Genomic DNA, 20,832 nt, shown 5'->3' on the forward strand with positions numbered 1-20,832 from the left:
GAAAATCCATATTTTGCCTTGGAGCATGATATTCAGTTTTGCTGGGTAGGTGATTCTTGGTTTTAATCCTAGCTCCATTGACCTCCGGAATATCGTATTCCAAGCCCTTCGATCTCTTAATGTAGGAGCTGCTAGATCTTGGGTTACTCTAATTGTGTTTCCACAATACTCAAATTGTTTCTTTCTGGCTGCTTGCAGTATTTTCTCCTTGATCCGGGAGCTCTGGAATTTGGCGACAATATTCCTAGGAGATTTCTTTTTGGGATCTATTTGAGGAGGCGATCTGTGGATTCTTTCAATTTCTATTTTGCCCTATAGCTCTAGAATATCAGGGCAGTTCTCCTTGATAATTTCTTGAAAGATGATATCTAGGCTCTTTTTCTGATCATGGCTTTCAGGTAGTCCAATAATTTTAAAATTCTCTCTCCTGGATCTATTTACCAGGTCAATGGTTTTTCTAATGAGATATTTGACATTGTCTTCCACTTTTTCATTCCTTTGGTTCTGTTTGATAACATCTTGATTTCTCATAAAGTCACTAGCTTCCACTTGCTCCAATCTAATTTTTAAGGTAGTATTTTCTTCAGTGGTCTTTTGGACCTCCTTTTCCATTTGGCTAATTCTGCCTTTCAAGGCATTCTTCTCCTCATTGGCTTTTTGGAGCTCTTTTGCCATTTGAGTTAGTCTGTTTTTTAAGGTGTTGTTTTCTTCAGTGTATTTTCCAGTATTTTTTGGGGTCTCCTTTAGCAAGTCATTGACTTGTTTTTCATGGTTTTCTCTCATGCTTCTCATTTCTCTTCCCAATTTTTCCTCTACTTCTCTAACTTGCTTTTCCAAATCCTTTTTGAGCTCTTCCATGGCCTGAGACCAGTTCATGTTTTTCTTGGAGGCTTTTGATGTAGGCTTTTTGACTTTGTCGACTTCTTCTGGCTGTATGTTTTGGTCTTCTTTGTCACCAAAGAAAGATTCCAAAGTCTGAGACTAAATCTGGGTGCATTTTCGCTGCCTGGCCATGTTCCCAGCCAACTTACTTGACCCTTGTGTTTTTCATTGGGGCATGACTGCTTGTAGAGTAAAGAGTACTTTGTTCCAAGCTTGAGGGGATGCACTGATATTTTCAGAGCTATTACAGCCAGCTCTGCCACACCAGCACTCCTCCCTCCCCAAGAACCTCCAACCCGGACTGGACTCAGATATTCAGCAGGCTGTGCACTCCTGCTCTGATCCGCCACTTAATTCCTCCCACCAGGTGGGCCTGGGGCCAGAAGCAACTGCAGCTGTAGTTCTGTAGCTGCCCCACCTCTGCTGCCCCAGGGGCATTGGCTGAACCGTGAACTCTATCACTCTGTCCCCAGCAGCTTTTCCCACTAACCTTCTTTGCTGTCTTTGGTGTTTGTGGGTTGAGAAGTCTGGTAACTGCCGCAGCTCAGGGTGCTAGGGCCCGCTTCGCCCGGCTCCTGGTCTGATTGGTCCGCGTGGCCCATGCTGGGCTCTGCTCTGCTCTGCTCCGCTCCCAGCTCCATGCGCGATAGACCTCACCCAGCAACCATCCAGGCTGTCCTGGGCTGGAGCACTGCTTCCCTCTGCTATTTTGTGGGTCCTGCAGTTCTAGAATTTCTTCACAGCCATTTTTTATAGGTTTTTGGAGGGACTTGGTGGGGAGCTCACGCTAGTCCCTGCTTTCCAGCCGCCATCTTGGCTCCACCCCCCGGAACTCATAATTTTTTAAAATCAATGTTAAAAATTATTTTTACATGTAATTGAGAGAAATAAAATAATGAAAAAAAACCTCCAAAGTCCTCCCAGCTTGTTCGGACCTGGCAGAGCTGGTTAAGAGCCTATGGTCTCTCCTTCATATTTTGATGAAGCAACAGAAGAGGGCTTTGGTGCATATGCAACAAACACAGAATGTCTTGAAAGTTTCCAGTGCCTACTATTACAAGATGAGGGGACTAAAGGGCTGCAGTTCCTCATCCCTGGCCTGGCCCTCTAGATCCAGGAATGCAGGGATTAGAGCCAACTCTAGGAAATATCTCAAAGTTTGTCTTGGGTATTAGCAGCCTTCCAATTCTGTGGCCCTCTCACCCCTTCAAGTTCCTAATATCCCCAGAGCTCCTTCCTCTAATTCCTATCAAAACTTGCTGTCATGAAAAGTACATGGCATTCATTTGTATTTGCTTATAAATGACTGACAACAACTCAAAATATTGCCTACCCCTATGTGCTTTTAATATGGATCAAAGCTAAAGGTACTGTGACAGTATTAGACAACAGGTACCGAAGTTTTGATTGGGGCAGTGGGCCTTCACAGTCTGCTGGAAGTCAAGGTTTATTGAGATGCCTATTCTGCCTGGGCATAATGCCAACCCTGTTTTATACTTTGCAAATTCCATAAGAGTACATGCTTACATCTATAAGCCACTGAGAAATACTAGTTAATAATAGCTCAGGAGAGTGGAAAGAACAGTGGACTCAAGAGTCAGAAGACATGGGTGCAAGTCCTTTTAGCATCACTTATTAGCCAATTTCTTCTTTCATAAGACAAGGCATAGTAATCCTTACCCTACCTTCCTCACAGATACTACAAAACACTAACCAAATGGGGGTTATTATTATTATTAATCTAAAGAATAGGACAGATTTTAGGGGTAGGTCTGTCTTACCTCCAGTTTCCATTCCACTCGACTTGTTAGGCACATCTCCATTACACTGTATGAAAGAGCAAAAACAAAGTCTATTAGTAATTCAAATCCTGATGAAGGTTTTTGCCTTTCATAGGCCAATCAACTAGACACAGAATTTCTGCTAAGTACTATATCTTTAGTTTAAGGGGCTACCCCAGGTGGGAACTCAATCCCTTCCTGATCTTTTCAGCCACACTTCAAGTTCCCCAGGGGGTTGGACTAGGCACCCTCTAAGGTCCCTGCCAGCTCTACTGCCTATGACATCTCAACAGCTTACAGGGCTGTTGGGGAAAAGCATGATTTGTAAAACCATAAACATTCCTGATTCTGCCACTTATTAGCTATGTGACCTCATCTCAGTGTCCTTATCTGTGAAATAGGGATAAAAATATTGTACTCTCTAAGCCTCTAAATTTCAGAGCAGTTACTGGTCTGCATTAATAGAAGGAGGTTCCTCCCACATGGAAGCTCCATACACACTAATGAATTCACAAGATGAAGGACATAATATAATAGATACATAGATATTACTGGAGGGGTCAGAGTCTCTGTGTAGCTCATTACCTACCTCACAGGGTTGGTCACAACATTTATTTAATGCAACAAGCATTTATCAAACACCAGTTGCTATGCATTGCCTTGTGGGATACAAGGATAGAAAACAGAAACTGTCTGTACTCTTAAGGGGCAGTGGACAGGGGACAGAGAATACAACACGGACACAGACAGCTGTGCACAATAATACATGTTAATTTGAAGACTGTATTAGCAACTGGGAAGGCTTCAGGTAAAGGCAGATCCTGAAGGAAGTTCAGGGTTCTGGGAGGCAGAGCCAAGGAAAGGGGAGCTTTGTGGGGTTGAATTGGCGAGGCAGGCTGGAAGCAGATTACAGGGGCCTTGAGTACCAGAATCAGGAGCTGATATTTTATTTTGAAAAGCCAAATGATGTGATTTTTAAAATTTTATTATTTATTTATTATTTTTAGTTTTCAGCATTGATTTCCACAAGATTTTGAATTACAAATTTTCTCCCCATTTCTACCCTCCCCCACTCCAAAATGGCATATATTCTGGTTGCTTTGTTCCCCAGTCAGCTCTTCCTTCTATCACCTTACTCTCCCCCCATCCCCTTTTCCCTTACTTTCTTGTAGGGCAAGATAGATTTCTATGCCCCATTGCCTGTATATCTTATTTCCCAGCTGCATGCAAAAACAACTTTTTTTTTGAACATCTGCTTTTGAAACTTTGAGTTCCAAATTCTCTCCCCTCTTCCCTCCCCACCCACCCTCCCTAAGAAGGCAAGCAATTCAAAATAGGCTACACATGTATCATTATGCAAAACCTTACCACAATACTCATGTTGTGAAAGACTAACTATATTTTGCTCCCTCCTATCCTGTCCCCCTTTATTCAATTTTCTCCCTTGACCCCGTCCCTTTTAAAAAGTGTTTGCTTTTGATTACCTCCTCCCCCTATCTGCCCTTCCTTCTATCATCCCCTCTTTTTTATCCCCTTCCTCCTTCTTTCCTGTGGGGTAAGACACCCAATTGAGTGTGTATGGTATTCCCTCCTCGGGTCAAATCCGATGAGAGCAAGATTCACTCATTCCCCCTCACCTGCCCCCTCTTCCCTTCCAACGAACTGGTTTTTCTTGCCACTTTTATGCAAGATAATTTACCCCATTTTATCTTTCCCTTTCTCCCTCTCTCAATATATTCCTCTCTCATCTCTTAATTTGATTTTATTTTTTTAGATATCATCCCTTCATATTCAACTCACCCTTCAGCTACCATACAGATGACATGATTAGAGCAATGTAACCAACACATATGAAACTTGAAAACTTTTTACCCTGGTATCAGTAACATCATCTTCATTAATGTCACCCTGCGAATACATAGACGTGCTTGACTTCTTGGTCCCGCTCTTTGTACTACTACGAGAGGGTCGAACAGAGAGTGTTGCATGCTCTGAAGACACCAAAGAGAAATCCCATAAAATTTCAACAAATTACAATGTGTAGAGAAAGTCAAAGAGAATGTAAATTCTATTATTTTTCTAGTTGTCTGAAAGACCTTTATAAGCATTCATCAGATTGACTAGAGGAGCAGAGGGTTCAAGGAGTACCAATGGAAGGAATTCCCACCCGCATGAGATCATCAACTCGGAGCATTTTTTTTCTGCGACTTCTCCACTATCTGCTCTTTGGGTCATGGTTCACAGACTGAACACAATCTAGTAATGTCATTCTGTTGTTAAAAGGCATGATGCTGGGATGTTTGAAATAAGACCATGGATTTGGGATTTCACTGCTCTGGGGAACCCGCTCTACCAAGGCAAGTTGGCATTTTCGAGTCTTAGAGAGTTGCTTAGAGTAGCACTTCTTAAACTGTGGGTTGTCACACCCACAGTATAAGAAGTTCTGAAGTGGTTGTGAGTGGAAAAAGTGTAAGAAGCTCTGGCCTAGAGCACTGAGAGATTGCCACCCAGTCCGTACGTGACAGTCGGAGCTTGCATGGAGGTCTTCTCTGCTATTTACCATGCCTTACTACTTCTCACATTGACTCTTACTAACATGTAAAGATGGGAAAGTAACCACTCTGCTATATTCAGGAAGACTTGGGGCTTGATTATAGAAACTGGTCCAACTATGGTCGAAGAGAGGTTTGGTAGAACAGGTACTGCCAGAAGGCAAAATACTCCAACGCATTCTGTTTCTGATACTTAGTTTAAGGATAAAAGGAACGAGGGAGAAGATCAGGCTGAACCAGGTTCCTTTCCAAATTCTGCCCTGGGTGTGGTACAGCATCCTAATGTGTCTATTGAGAGTATAGTTTGGTAATATGACTCTTCTGGGCTTAAGATGCTAGAAACACTAGCAGACACATAAAGCTTTAATGTTTACAATCTACTTTACATATCTTATATCACCGGATTGTCATAGCAACCCTGTGAAACAGAATCGTTCAGTGCTAGGTTCAGAGGGGTTTTGGAGATCTGGAGTCCAACCCTCTCATTTGACAGAGGAGGAAACTGAAGGCCAGAGGAGGTGTGGGATTTGCCCAAGATCACACAGGTAACAAGTGGCAGAGGCAAGCCTTGAACCTGGGTCTTCTGATTCTCCATCCACTATTCTTTCTTGTAGGCCATGCTTCTCTCATCTTCCATTTTACACATGAGGTAACTGAGGCAAGGTAGCTCAGGAAGTTTGTCACTGTTACAGAAGAGGAAACCTGGGCCCAGTGAGGGAACAGCTTGCTCACGATGACTGGGCTGATCTTGGTCCCAGGTTTCTGACTCTTTGCTCAGTGCTCTTCTCTATACTGGTTTGTCTTAAGACAGCCTCAGAACTCAGCAGCTATGTTTTGATGATGAGAGCAGAAAGGAGAAGAGCCAAGGGAAAGGAGGTTTCAACAAGAGAAGAAAGTAGGTGTGTGATAAGGTGCCTTTTGCATTGAGATCTTTTCTCCCAGCTCCAATCTGAAAACAGAGAATGGTGAAATGGCAAAGGATTTCAGCTATGGAGAGAACAGAGAAATGGTGCATTTCTTTCAGATTCATGTATGATGCTAAAATCAAAGCCTTAAGACCTACAAGGGACCTTAGAGATCATTTGGTCTACTCACCTTCTCCCACCCTGAAAAGTTTAACAGATGATCAAACTGTGGTCAAGAGACTAAGTGATCTGTCCAAAGTCACATGGCTAGTAAATGGTAGCCAGGATTGGAAGCCATGCCCTTTGACTAAATCCAGTGATCTTTCCACCACACCATTTTCCACTACATCATTTATAGGGAGTCTAACCCAGGGTGGAGTAAGAAGGTGAGTGTAGCAGTGCAGGGAGCAAAAGGACACTTCTGGATATAAAGTGCTAGAGAGTCAAAATAAGATCCCACCTTGATTATGCAGTTTGCCAACAGTTTGCCAACCCAGGGTGGAGTAAGAAGGTGATTGTAGCAGTGCAGGGAGCAAAAGGACACTTCTGGATATAAAGTGCTAGAGAGTCAAAATAAGATCCCGCCTTGATTATGCAGTTTGCCAACAGGAATCACCACCTAGCATGGTAGAGAAATCGTGGTGTTGGGCTCTGCTTCCTACCAGCGGTACTGACTGGCTGTGTGACTCTGGGCAAATCACTGCCCCTCCCCGGGCTCAGTGTCTGCCTCTGTAAAATGATATGGTTGGATTAGATGATCTCCAACGTCCCTTCCATCTCTAACATAATTTGATTTGGGGATCTGAGGGGAGGGAGAATGGTGTTAAACTAACACACAGCAAGGAAATCTGGCTGACCACAGCACAGAGAATAGTAGGAAATAAAATGGATGGCCTGGGTCAGCGAGGATGACAGAGAGGGCCAAATAAAAAGTAAGATCTCCTTTTTCTCCTAAATGAACATTTAAAATTGCCATTGGGTTTCAAGTTATGGTGGACCTTGGTTGAGATTTTGGCTTGGCTATTTTCCTCTCTGACCTTGGACAGACCCAAAGGTCTCAGTTCCCTCTTCTGTAACATGAGGAGGGTGGGCTAGATGAAAGGCTTCTAAGGTCCTCTCCAGATCTAACGGTCTATAATTCTACTGAATACGTTTTCAAATGCCACTTGCAAAAGGGACCACTGTGGGAGACAGTGCTATATTGATTCTGTAAATGGGTTTCTGCTCTGCAAATATGGTAGGATTCTGAGTGCTTCCCTTTAAATCTGTGAATTGCTCAATAAAAACATCCACATGAAATCCTCATAAAGTTAGTGAGGATATGAAATTCTTTTCAAAAAATGGGTGAAAGAGATTTTTACCCACCTAGGAAAGTAATCTCTTTAAAATTTAATTGAGGATTTTCTTTTAACTACTTGGCAAGTTACATATCTTTTGTATAAATGCAAACAAAAACTTTCCCTCAAAAGTAGGAAAGGAAGGATGGTTGAGGCATTAAAAAAGAGCCTTCAGTTGGGACCCAAGAGACCAGGCTTGGAGTCCCAACTCAGGTTCTTTATTAGCTGTGTGACCTTGAGCAAGTCATCATTCCTTTGAGCCATGGTATCATTTGTGAAATGGACATGACATTTGCACCACCTGCCTCTCAGGGCAGCTGGAAGAATTCAATGAGATAAGTGGTGGATGTGAAACCACTTTGTAAACTAAAGCGCTGTATGCATGCTATACTGTACTTATCACATATATATGTATATATAAAATGTTATTTTATAGTATGTCATTATATGTGTCAGTGTCTGTCATTATTACATAGTATATATTATAGTGTATGTGTATGTATTCTCTATGTATACCAGATGTATTAGATAGGTCCCAAACTTTGAATACACAGCAGGAAGCAGAGTCAGGAGGTGTGTAACTGAGGCCAAGGCCTGGCCCAGTCCAGCTCTCACAGGCCATCCATCGCTGCTCTGTGGTGACCACCAGAGAATACCAGGGGAAACAGGATTTATGTCTTCAGGTTTTGCTCAAACTACCTCACAGTCATTTTAGTATTTCTTTTTCAAGATATTTCAATTACTTTTAAATCCCCGAGATGTTTTCTGTTCAGGCGCTTTGGTGTCTTCATTCATTTTCTTTTTCTTCATTGGTGACATAGCTTATAGAAAGATAATGAGAAAAGCTCTTTTACAATGGTGAAGGCCGAGTAATCTATTCTCTAGTCTCTTTTTATACCTAAGTGAACACTGACTATATCTACATGCCCATGGTGGGGGTGGGGTGAGGTGGGGAAGAAGGGGAGAGAGAAATGCAGTGGGGGTGGAGAGAGAGCAAAATAGAGCCAGAGAGAGGAGAAAGCATGTTAGTGAATGAGAGAGAGAGAGATAAGACATGAAGGAAATGAGAGAATGAGAAAGAGAATAAGAGAGGTAAAGAGACTGAGGTAAAGATTGAAAGAGAACAAAAGAGAGAAGTAGAGACAGAAGGAGAAAGAATATGAGAGAGACAGAAGGAGAAACACTTGGTGAGAGTGAGAGAAGAGAAGAAAGATAGAGAGTGAGCCAGATTGAGAGACAAAGTGAAAGAGAGAATGAGAGGAGGAGAGAGGGAATGAGAGATGGAGGAGGGAGAGATGGAAAGTTTGAGAAACAGAGAGGAAGAGATAGAGTAATACAGAGAGAATAAGGGAGCAAGACAAAGAATGAGAGACAGGATGAGGGAGAGTCAGAGAGAGACAGCAAATCAGAGAGAAGAGTGTAGGAGAGAGAGGAGAGACAGAATGAGAAAGCAAATGAGAAAGAGAGTAAGAGAGGGATTGAGAGAACAGAGGAGAGAATAAGAGAGGACAGAAAGAGAATGAGAGACAGAACAAGAGATGGAAAGAGAGAAGAGACATAATGAGAGCTACAGAGCATTAGAAAGTAGAGAATGAAAGAGAGGAGAGACAGAATATAGGAGTGAATAAGAAAGAAAAGGAGAGATATACAGAATAAGAAAAAAGTGAGAGAGAACTAGAAAAAGGAGACATAGAGAACATGAGAGAGATACAGGAAGCAAGAGAGGTGTAGTAAGAGAGGGATGGATGGAGAGGAGAAAGAAGATGGGAAGGAGGAAGAGAGGGAGGGAAGGAAGGAGAGAAAATGGAGAAGAAAGGAAGGAAGGAGGGAAGAGAGGAACAGAAAGAAGGAAAGATGAAAAGGAGAAGGGAGGAACAGAGCAAATGAAGACAGTGAGTAAGAGAGACTCGTGAAAGAGAATGAACTTCAGAGCCAGGAAGAGATCCAGAGGGATAAACAGATCAACAGCTTGCGATCAGCTACCTGGTCTTCTAATCTCATCGCTTTCAAAGTATGTCCCATGTCCTTTATTATAATCCAAAGATGCTTTCTCCGGTTCTTCTTTTTTTAAGCCATTCCCTTGCATTTTCCGCAAGTGATAGGCCATTTTTTTCTCAAGAAGTGCTTGTTTCTAAAATGTTTAAGAAAATATATTTTTAGGGTCAATTTTCCATTTTCCGATGCAAAATACCTTTTGTCAAAAGGTGGTATTTGTTCAATAGGCTTTTGTGCCCAAAAAACTCCACCTAGGGCAAGGCCAAGAGCAGCATTGCTGGCTAGGTAGGGAAGCGTTTCCCCTTTTGCTTCAACACGGACAAAAATATACATAACAGCCACATGTATATTAACATATTGCTCCATCCCTGGACGCTAGGCCAGCATTGGGAAAATGGTTTCAGCTTTGATGAATGGAGGCTGTGGGGGCATGGCGTGGGTAGAGGTCAAGAAGCAGTACTGTTAATGGTCTTGGTCAATCTGGACCAGTTCTAGGCATCATAGTAAATCAACCTAGAAATACCCTTAGGGATTACCTCCTCCAACAATTTACATTTGAAAAATTGATGTCTGATGGACTTAAGTGACTGGACCAAGGCCACCAGGTCTTTGGAATCTGAGAGCTAGGATTTGAACTCATGTCCTCTTATTCCAAATCCAGTGCTCTTTCCTAGTGGAAAGGCAACAGTACACTGTAGTCCACCCTGGGTCCATCCTTACAAAGATACACTAAGACTAGGCCCCTTCGATCTAAGCAAAGTTTAGGGCCAGGTCATACTTGTAGGGTCCGACCAGAATGCAGCACGTACTCTACGGCTGCTTGGGACACAGACTGGGAAGAGAGTGGCTTCCGGAGGTGGCAAAGGCAAGATGAGCATGTCAAGCTGTCTTCTCCTTTTCCTGCCTCCTTTGCTCTGGAAATGATTTAAACCAGGGGTTCTTAACCTCGGTCTGTGAACGTTTGTTTTTCCAGTGACTTTTAACTGCATCCTTTGTCCCCCTGCATGTTTTCCTTTCTGCAATTATAAACATGGCTCTCAGAAAGGGGCCTCTACATTTCATTAGGCTGCCAAAGGAAACCATGACACCAAAAAGGTTAAAAGTCCCCAATTTAAACAAATGCCAACTGCTGCTTTGTAGTCTTCATCCTCATCTGTTTGTTCCTTTTCTTTGTGTCCTCGGTTTTTAGCCCAGTGCTTGAAATATTTCATAGTAGCATACTACTAATCATTGTCTGTCCTTCACTCTGGAAAAGGACCAGTGACATCAGCAGGGTGAGGTCTTGACGGGCAAGTGAAGTGGATCTAAGTGAGGTAGGGCTGTGCAAGGTCATCAACCCTACTCTCTCCTCCAGGGTCTTCTGAGTCCAGAGGCAAGACATAGGTCAGAATGAATGGAGATGGCTTCCTACTACTGTTTATTGAATGACACCTATTGACCGACAAGTCACATACTACTTGCAGGCAATTTAGCATAATGGATTTGGACTCCGGAGCCCCATGTATAAATCTTGGCTTTGATGGTTAATAACTGATCATGTGATCTGGTTGCTTCCTTCACTACTCCTCAGTTTTATATCTGTAAAATGTGGATCATAATGCTTTTTACTACCAACTTCACAGGGCTGTTAAGTGTTAAGTACTTTGAAAACCTTAGAGTACTCTGAAAATGGGAATTATTATTTAGATGAGAATTTATAGACAAAGTATCTGAAATCTGAAATATTAGTACCAAACGAAATACTTGGGAGGAAAAAATTGATAACATTCCTCTCAAAAACCCCTGGGATTGTACATCATGTACACATAAGAAAGTCAAAAGTAATCCTCTTACAACAGGGGGTGGTGCTGGGGGGTGGGACAGAGAAAGAGATGAAAACAGAGAGACAGAAGGAAACACACACAGAGATGGCAGTGAGTGCTAGCACATCTCACCCATATGGGGATAACAGGCCCTAGTCAAGCCCATATGGCCAAAGGATGTGGTGGCTTGTGACAAATAGCAGAGACTTCTCTGTAGTGAGTCACAGTTATAGGCAACATTCCCTCTGTACCTTCCTGTCACTCTCCTCTCGACTTTTCCTTCGTTGTTCCTCGATTCGAGCTTCTCTTTTAACTTCCTCTCCAATTCTGGTCAAAAGTAACATCTCCTTTGTTTTCCATTCCTAGAGAGTGGGATTTATTTTTATACGATGAAATGTATGTATGTATGTATGAAATGGCCTTTTTGTTTTTCACTACAACTGTGTTTTTTCAATATGGTTCCCCCCTTGCCTGCCCCACCCTCCACTGGGCAAAGGAGCAGGCATTTACAGGCTGGACCTAAAGGATATCAGCTCGGCGCAGAGGAGTTCACCCAGTGAATGTGGAAGAGAGACTGTCTCCCACACTTCTGTCCACTGGGGACCTCCCAATGGCCTGTCTGTGTATGGATGCATTTGAAGGGGCTAAGGGCCAAAGCAGCTCTTTTATTATAGGCTGGCAGCAGTAGCGAGTCCATGCCCAGGTCCAAGTAGGGCTGAACGTCTAAACCTTATAAGGGGTTGGAGAGAACGGTTTTTCTCTTCCATACCCAGGAGGGCCTATGGTCAATGTTCTTTCAAGGAGCTGAATCTACCACAATTAGCACAGTGTTTTGCACCTATGAAGCACTTCTTGAATGCTTTTTTGTTCATTCATTTCATATGTGTATTTTAAGAAAAGGGAGGAAAAGTACCATTTAAAAATGGGACATTACTCTGCATTTCAGGGGAGCGGGGAAGATGAGCAGAGTAGAAATGACCTTTCTAACCTCGGAAAGCCCCTACAAGGTGCATCTGTAGAGCAGACTTGTGCTCTGCCTGTGGTTGTTCCTGGACTCTAGTCTCCTGCCTTTATAGCCTCCCATGGTAATAAAAAGGTGAAGGGGGAGGAGACAAATGGAACATTCAGGAAGGAACTCCGAAGAGGAGGACACGAAGCTAAGAGTGCTTGAAAATTCATTCAATCCTGACACTGAATAAATGCCTTCAATGTGCAATGGACTGCGTTAGACACAGGGGGAGATACATGGGCGAAGAAGGCATCATCTCTGCCCTCAGAGAGCACCCCCCACCCCCGCCCACAGCCGAGGAGAGGAGATAATCCACATACAAGAATGCAAAGTAGAAGGTGATCAGAAGGAAACCAATGGCAAGCATCATCTGGTCCCTCTCCCAGCATCTCTTGCATCTGCCCCCTCTCTCTAGAGAGGGGGCACTGTCATCGCACCCATGCATGTACCTTCAATATCATTTGCTCAGATTAGCACAGTAGCCCAGCAGGTTTTGCTTAGTCCCTCTTCCCCCCTTCCAAACCATCCTCCATATTTTTATGCATTCATCTGGCTGCCATTCTGCTCAAAACCCTTCTGGGACTCCTTATGTGCCTGCCAGGCAAAATTCCAACTTTTTATCCCACCCATCAAGACTCCTCCCTCCACCCCTGGCCATCATCTGGTACCACCCTTTCCTTTCCAGTCTTATCTCAGTTAGCACTCCAGACAAAGTGTCCTCTTCACCTTCCCATGAGCATGCCCTGTGTTCCCCTGCCTCCGGGCCTGCTCACACTGTCCATTCTCTATGAAGTGCCTTTCCCTGACTGGTTAGCCTTTAAAGCCTAACTCAAATACCACTCCCTCTGTGAAGCCATTAGTGACCTTTCCCCTCAGATCTCACACTTAACATGTATCATTTTATATTGTATTTATTTGTCTCATTCCCCTACTAGACTATAAGTTCCATGAGGGAAGGGACCGAGTTGACAGGATCATACAGGAACAGGATTATCATAGGATGAAGGGACAGCAGCTTCCATCTAGTGTCACTCTTTCATTTTCCAGGGGAAGAAACTGAGGCCCAGGTAAGGGAAATGATTTACCCAAGGTCACATAGGTAGTAAGTAGCAGAAGTATAACTAAAACCAGGTCCTCTGACTCCAGGGCCAGGGCTCTTTCCACTGTGAGCCATTGCCTTCTCACCTACTCTTTTCACTCCCTAGGACCTATCAGAGTGCTCTTATGTGCAGTGCTTGTTGCCTGGAACAGAAAACTTGTTCCTATTTTCAGTGTCTCTTCTCTCACCTCTTCAATCTTCCTCCGAAGACTAAGTTTTTTCCTTGTTTGCTCCCTCTGTCTTTTCTCTTCTTCATTCATCCGGATGAGGTGCCGTTCTTCAGAGGACCGCTCAAGCTTCTCCAGCTCCCTGCTGATCATATCTAAATATCTTTGGGTACAAATACAAATGAGGAAGTAAAGATCAGCTGGGCATCTAACAGGGCAGCATTTCAGAGTCAATGGTGCTAGCCCTAACCACCTCGTTAATTGGCGTCTGTTCCTTAAATGAACAGAAATGTACAGGTAACTCTTACACAGTCCTCTTTCTCATCCCTTTTATATATTCTCATGTTTGTATTTATTGATTATTAAATTCACAATAAAATTTTTTTAAAGAAATGAACATAGATAAGGTTTTATGACTTAGCAAAGTCATATCTTACCAACACCTGTTTGGCTTTTGATGTTGATGTCCACAGCATAGATCTGAAACACAAGTGAAGGGGAGTCCTACCTGTGCCTTATTAAGCGCTCTTGGTCCTGAATAGACTGTGTGCCTTCTTGTAAGAGCCATTCTCTGAACTGTGCAGCATCTCTGCTGTCTGGGATTTGATTATGTTCCTGGAGTCTGGTGACTTGCTTTTCAAGCATTTTCTGAGAGGAAACAGAATGATGGGTTAAGAATTTCATGTGTGACAGATATATGTGCCATTTGTGGTTGAGCCTACTTACATTTGGGTCTGCACCCCATCTATGGCTAAGGGGTCAATCATAATACATGTTGACCCAACCGACCCAAAAGGATATAATGTCTCTCAGGACATCAAAGCCAAATGTCTCTGTCCAGGCTGAAAACCTGAGCCCTTTCAATAGAGTTCTAAGTGGCAGAGAAGGAGGACAGGAGAAGGGATAAGAGATTAGGAAATTCCCCCAGTCTGGGGGTGCTTTGCTCTTTAGGACCAGCTTCCTCACTACAGGGCAGCTCCTCTCATTTTCACCCAACTTTATTGACCCCAGAAGGGGACAAGGTGTGTGTGTGTATGTATGTATGTATGTCACACACATATACACACATACACAAATATACACACAAACACATGTATGTACACACACATATACAAAACATACACATATACACATGTACACAAATATATACACACACATATACACACAAACACAATATAGCAACTAGTCTGGTATGGCTGGAAAGCTAGGGTAGTGCCAGATCACAGAAGGCCCTCAAGAAAATGACCTTTAGGTGGGAGCAGGCATGGAACTGCTGAAGGGTTCAGAGCAGAGGAGTGCCATGGTCAGATCTCAGCAAAGAAAGCCATCTTGAAGTACTGTGAAGGATGGTTTGAAGCGGTGATAGAGTGAAGATGGGAAAACCTGTTGGGAGGCTACTGCAATGGTACGTGTGGATGCCAATCAGGGTTTACACTAGGGTGGTAGCAGTGGGTCTAGAATAAGAGGCAGATGTGAGAGGTTAACAAAGGGGAAAAGTCAAAAGCTACCATAAGTTTTCAAATCTAGGAGACTAGGTTAATGGTAGCACAAAGCTGAAAGGAAAAGCAGGTTGTTAGAGAAACATAGAATTCAAACTCTGCATGGAAGGTGACAGAATTAGTGGGTATTTGTCTAACTCGGGGCTTCTTAAAGGTTAAGACCCCTTTGGCAATCAGCCTGGTGAAGTTATCCCTTCTCAGAATTGCATTTTTTAATTCATAAAATACAAAGGAGCAAATTTCGTTGAAATATGGTTATGTAACTATCTTGAACTGTATTAGAATGCAGTTATAGGAGGAGAGATAGGAAGGCACCTGGAGAGAAAGTTCTGGGGCTCCAAAGAGAGGTCAGGGCTGGAGAAATTGGGGGGTGTGCTACAGGGAGGTCATAGATGAAGCCAAAAGAGAGAGAGTGTATGGAGAGAAGAGAGTCAAAGAAAGAACCTTAGGGGAAAATTGGGAAGGAGAGCAGAGAAGGGATTGATTGGCTAGAACCAGGAGAGTGAGATATCACAATAAACTTCATCAGCTATGAGGCAGATCACTCATACCCTTTTCCCCTCCAACCTCACTCAAGCAGAATTTCTTAAAGACCTGAGAGAAAATTAATTTAGATGTTGTACTTACTTGTTCTCTTATATAGTTTCTTTCAAAGTCTAATTTGAGGCTCGTTAGATATTGTCGGTATTTATTAAACTCTCTCAAAGTGCATACAATCTAAAGAAGAAAATATAGAAATTCAAAGGTATTATTTCTATAATAGACACTTTCCCTCAAATATAACAATAACAAGTTCCAGGCCCAATGTCAAAGGTGACACTTTTAAACAGCTATTATATCAACAAGAAATTCCTATTCCTGCAGTAGGTGAATGAATGTCCTTAGCTAATAAGGCAGATCCAATGATAACAAGTGAACACATCCCCGCCCTGCTAAGCACACACATGCCAAAAAAAAAAAATTAAAAAAAGGATAACAAGTGAATACCGGATCAAAATAAAACAAAATACCAATGAGAAATTAAACTCAATGTAAATATACTCTACCAAGTTACATTCTGTTCTGGGAACCTTTTCCTTCTAGATTTTTCAAAGGATCCAGAGACAATTCCTCTGAATAATGGCAATCCCGCCTACATCTCTAATCATGGGAAAGTCCTGCACTGCAATTGGAAGAAGACATCTTTGGAGTAACAGAGAATTGTTGCTTTGAAATGGACCACAGAGATCATCTAATCCAACCTCTACCTGAGAGTTGGAAGTCAGAGAACTGGAAGGAGACCTGTGTGCTGCAATTAGAAAAAGAGAAAAGAAAGAAACCTGCTGCTAATTTGATTGAATTAGACCAAGTCTTGCTTGTAATAGAATTCCTGCTTGAGACCCTCACCAGAAGGTGGTCCAGAGCAGTTTCTGTTAGCAACAGTGCTCACTAATTTCAATTGCTGATCAAAGGCACCTGGAGGAGATATAATGTTATTCTATTGGAAGAAAAGGCAGAAAGAAAGCCCGCCATAAACAAAGCAAGCCTTTGTTCCACGGCTGGGCCTCTAATAGCAAAAACCATTCCCCACTGGCAGTAGGTGAGCCATGAAGAACAATAAATGACTGAATGCCCAGCTTCAAGCCTTATGGGCAGCAAGGAGAACTGGGGAGTGTTCTGTGGAGAGCATGCTATTCTTGTATTTCTGCCAGTAGCAAATAACAGCTGGTTCTCTGTCCTAGAACAGGTGAACAGACTTAAAGCATAAAGCTCTACACTTGAGGTTTGCAGAGAATTAATTTTTTTTTTTTGAAAAGGATGAGAGAACCTCAAGGAGGAATTGAAGAAAAATGCCCAAGAGAGGCAGTAGGAAATCCTGACCTGAGTGAGGAAGGTGGAAAAATGTGATCCAGAAAAAGAAATAAAGAAGGATCTTTGAATGTTTGGAGCTAAGTGAATAGGGATGGGGTCCTTTCCATGGAGGAGAGGGCTGGTTGCTGGCAGGAGGAAGCTGCTTTCTGAGTTCTAAAGTTTGATGATGCTCCCCAGGGGTCACAGAAAACCATCCAGTAATAGTCAGAAGCAGCAACCAGTGATGCTTGGTGGTACTTCCTGGCCTTCTGCTAAGAAGTACTGAGGTGCCTACCTGTTGAGCAGACAGGAATCCTGGGCATGGATCCTGGATGGAACAGAGTCCTCTGGAGAGTTGTCCAAAGTGACAGCTCCCTCTCACCCCTGATGGAAGAGTCACCAGGAGGACTATGAAAGACTGGCAAAGAGATTGAGGATCTTTGGGACCTGACTGGACTTTTTGTCATTGCTACTGACTGAAAGTAGGGATTTCAGAAGAGAAAGGCAGATGTGGGGAGTGAACATCTCACTAAGATGTCTGAGAACAGGCTGTGGACTTCTAGGCCACAACTTAAAATATACCTTACTTAAAAGGAACAAAATGGATAAAAGGGGTGGGCAAGTCATAATGCATATGAAGAAGCTATATCTAGGTGAGGAACACAAGATGGAAAGCATGGTGGAGTGCATATGGCTGGGGCTCAATGGAGTGAGAAACAAGTAATGTGTTGTTGTGGTTGTAGAATAAATAAAGGTCATCTGAATCAAAAGGGGAGGGGTGGTTGGTTAGAAGAGAAGCCTTGGGAAAACTGGCCCAGAGGCACAAAACTAGAATGATTGATGGTGGGGAAGGAGAGAACTTCAACTTTCAGAAATCTGCTGCTAGATAACTCTGTTCAAAGCAGAACTACTGATACACTTGGGACCTGCCCTAATGATTACTTAATTCTTCAGAAGACATAGAAGCTACAATGGGGACTGATGTGCTCAACCAAGAAAGAGAACTGTTCTTTTAGATCAAGGAGAATAAATTAGTTACTGAGGTAGAGATGATGGCAGCCTTTTTGTTGTTGTTTAGTCATTTTTCAGTTGTGTCCAACTCTTTGTGACCCCTTTTGGGGCTTTCTTGGCAAAGATTCTGGAGTGGTTTGCCATTTCCTTCTCCAGCTCATTTTATGGAAGAGGAAACTGAGGCAAACAGAATGAAGTGACTTACCCAGGCTCATTAAGTGTCTGAGGCTGCATTTGAACTCAGGTCTTCCTGACTTCAGGCCTGGCACTCTATCTGTTGCAGCACCACCTAGATGCCCTGATGGCAGTCTTAAGGGTTTCAAATTCCTAACTGAGAAGGCCTAGTTTGTAGGCATAGTAAACCTAAATTTTGGTGAGGCATTTGATAAAGTGCCTCATGATGCGCTTTTGGACTAGAGGACAGAACATTTAGGTAGATTTGGAAGAGCTTGAATGACTGAAATCAAACAATGGTTATTGTTGATGGACTAATGTCAACTTAGAGTCCTCAGTGGAATGTCCCAAGGATCTGCCCTTGGCCCTGTGTTTTTGCACATCTTTATCAATGACTTGGAGAAAGGCACAGATGGCATAAACTAGGACGGAGAGCTGACACATTAGATGATAGGATTCAGAAAGATGGCAGCATGCTAGAAGATGGGACAAGTCTCAGAAGATGGAATCTGATAGTGACAAGTGTAAAGTTCTAAACTTGGATGAAACCCCCCAAAATTGACAAGTTGAAAAGGTGTTGAGGATCTTTGCGGGACTGAAGAGCAGGTGATTGGAACAGCTAAGGCAATGGAGATGTTTAGCCTGAAAAAGAGACAGCTTAGGAGGGAACAGGAAAGTTATCCTCAAGTGTTTGATGGGCTGTCATGTAGAAGAGAGTCTCGACTTGTCCTGTTTGGTCCCAAAGGGCAACATTAGTCACAATGGAAGGAATTTGCCAAGAAGCAGATTTTGTTCCTGCTGCCCCAAAAGTGCAATGTGCTTTTTCAGGAGGTAGGCTCCCCTGCATTGGAGGTTTCCAAGCAGAGACTGGAGGACCTCTTGTTGGCAATGTTGTAGAAGATTTTTGGTTAGGTATGAATTGGACTAGATGGCCTATGATATCTCGTGTGACTTTGAGATTCTCTGAATTTAGTTCAACAAAATATCGAATGAAATCGAATCTAACCACCCGTAAGAATCACGAATCATCTAGCCTCAGCCTGAGTAACTCTGGTGAGGAGAACCAAACGTCTCACAAAGCAGCTCAGTCTGTCGGTTCTAATTGTTGAGAAGTTTTTTTTTTAAATCAAGCTTCTATCTTTGGCACTTCCATTCCACTCCTTGATCTCAGTGATGCTCTCAGGGACCAAGAAGAATAAGTCTAATTATTCTTTTTGGTTAATAGCCCTTCAAATATTTGAAGATGGTGAGCTTTTTCCCTTGGCACTATCTCCTTCCATTATGTGTACTCTTTTCTAGCTTTAATTGATTGAGATTACAGAAAGACTAATTCCCAAAGAGAAAAGGTAATGTAAAAACCATGAAGTAATCTCAGAGACAATAGGTCAAGATGTGTCTGGTTTTTCTTGACCCAAACCTTGGAGGGTAATATATGTAGTCATTCACTAGGCACTTACTACCCAACTGAATAAAAGATGAGTGAGCCCAGAGCATCAAGTGTCAACCATGTCAATAAAACATTTACGCAACTAAAAAAATGACGACTCACTTTGTTATTGCTGGTGATGTAACCTCCTTTCTTTAATCGCTTCAAGGTATCTTTACGCTTGTAGTAGGCACTTAAATGAGGATCATGCAGGCTTTTGTATCTGGTTTCTAATAGTCGACCATAAGGATCATTTAGGTTAAAACCATAAGAGGGCTGAAAAAGCTGGAAACAGAATTAAAATATTAGTGACAGAAGATTAGTAAAATGACACTTTGAATTAACAGCATTACTGAAATGACATGTACTGAGAATAAAGCATGCAACTGAAAGACCTCAGAACTCGGACAGATTCAGTGAACCAATCATGACTGATGGTAAAGCCCGTCTTCCACCTTTCAGAGAAGTGGTGGACTGCAGGTGCAGAGAAGGACATTCATTTCTGACATCACCATTGTGATTTGTTCTGCATGACTACTTATTTGTTTACAAGGAAGGGATCTACTTGGGGTAAAGGAGAGACAGTGATATTAAAAAAGAAAGAAACTGAGCACTTATGAAAAGGGGAAATGAGAGAAGGGAGAGAGAATAGAAAAGGACTCATAGGTAATTGTTGCCGTCTTCTTTCCTGTCCTCCACTCTGCCTCACTCACCACTGTGGGAAGTGATGAAGGGATACCATTATTATACCTTCATAATCTGAAAATAAACAATAATTAAAGAGTCCACTGTGGTTCATAAATACAATGTCCATGAAAACAGAAAGAATAAAAGACAAATGCCATTGCTATGAATCAAAGATTTACCCTGGAGTCTCATCTATAGCAGGAATCTTCATCCTGTCCTTCAGACCTGCTGCCTGGAGATGGGCGAAAGAGTTCACACTAGTACCAGTACGCTGGTATTCTATGAACTGAAGGACCACTTATAGGCAGTATTTTACAGGAATAAAGTATATACTCTCTTTTTCTCTCTGTATCTCTCCTTCTCTGTCTCCTTCTCCCCTTTTCTGTCTCTTTCCTTCTCAGTTTCTCTCTCTCCTTCTGTCTCACTCCTCTGTTTCTCTCTCCTTCTGTCTCCTCTCTCTCTCTCTCTCTCTCTCTCTCTCTCTCTCTCCCTCCTCTCTCTGTCTCTCTGTCTCTCTGTCTCTCTCTTTCACACACACACACACACACACTCACCTCTGTCTCTGTATCTCTGTCTCTCTCCTTCGATCTCTCACCATGTCTGTCTCTGTCTCCTCTCCTGTCTCCTCTCTCTCCTCTGTCTTTGTCTCCCTCCTCTTTCCTTCCATGTCTCTTTC

The 20,832-nt window shown here is 42.7% G+C and overlaps 1 protein-coding gene across 1 annotated transcript in view; it reads right to left on the reverse strand.

Annotated features, from left to right (window-relative positions):
• FSIP2 (fibrous sheath interacting protein 2) overlaps positions 1–19,754 on the reverse strand; it is a gene marked incomplete at its 5' end in the record, with an annotated part of 166,517 nt that extends 146,763 nt beyond the window's left edge. Inside the window, 8 exons of the mRNA XM_036765339.1 lie at positions 2,664–2,709; positions 4,536–4,654; positions 9,441–9,588; positions 11,506–11,616; positions 13,551–13,692; positions 14,038–14,177; positions 15,656–15,745; positions 19,593–19,754. Coding sequence (XP_036621234.1) covers positions 2,664–2,709; positions 4,536–4,654; positions 9,441–9,588; positions 11,506–11,616; positions 13,551–13,692; positions 14,038–14,177; positions 15,656–15,745; positions 19,593–19,754 — 958 coding nt within the window. The remainder of the gene's footprint in view (positions 1–2,663; positions 2,710–4,535; positions 4,655–9,440; positions 9,589–11,505; positions 11,617–13,550; positions 13,693–14,037; positions 14,178–15,655; positions 15,746–19,592) is intronic.
• Positions 19,755–20,832: the final 1,078 nt, after the last annotated feature.

Source organism: Trichosurus vulpecula, chromosome 6 (genome assembly GCF_011100635.1).
Source record: "Trichosurus vulpecula isolate mTriVul1 chromosome 6, mTriVul1.pri, whole genome shotgun sequence".
NCBI classification, from domain to species: domain Eukaryota; kingdom Metazoa; phylum Chordata; class Mammalia; order Diprotodontia; family Phalangeridae; genus Trichosurus; species Trichosurus vulpecula.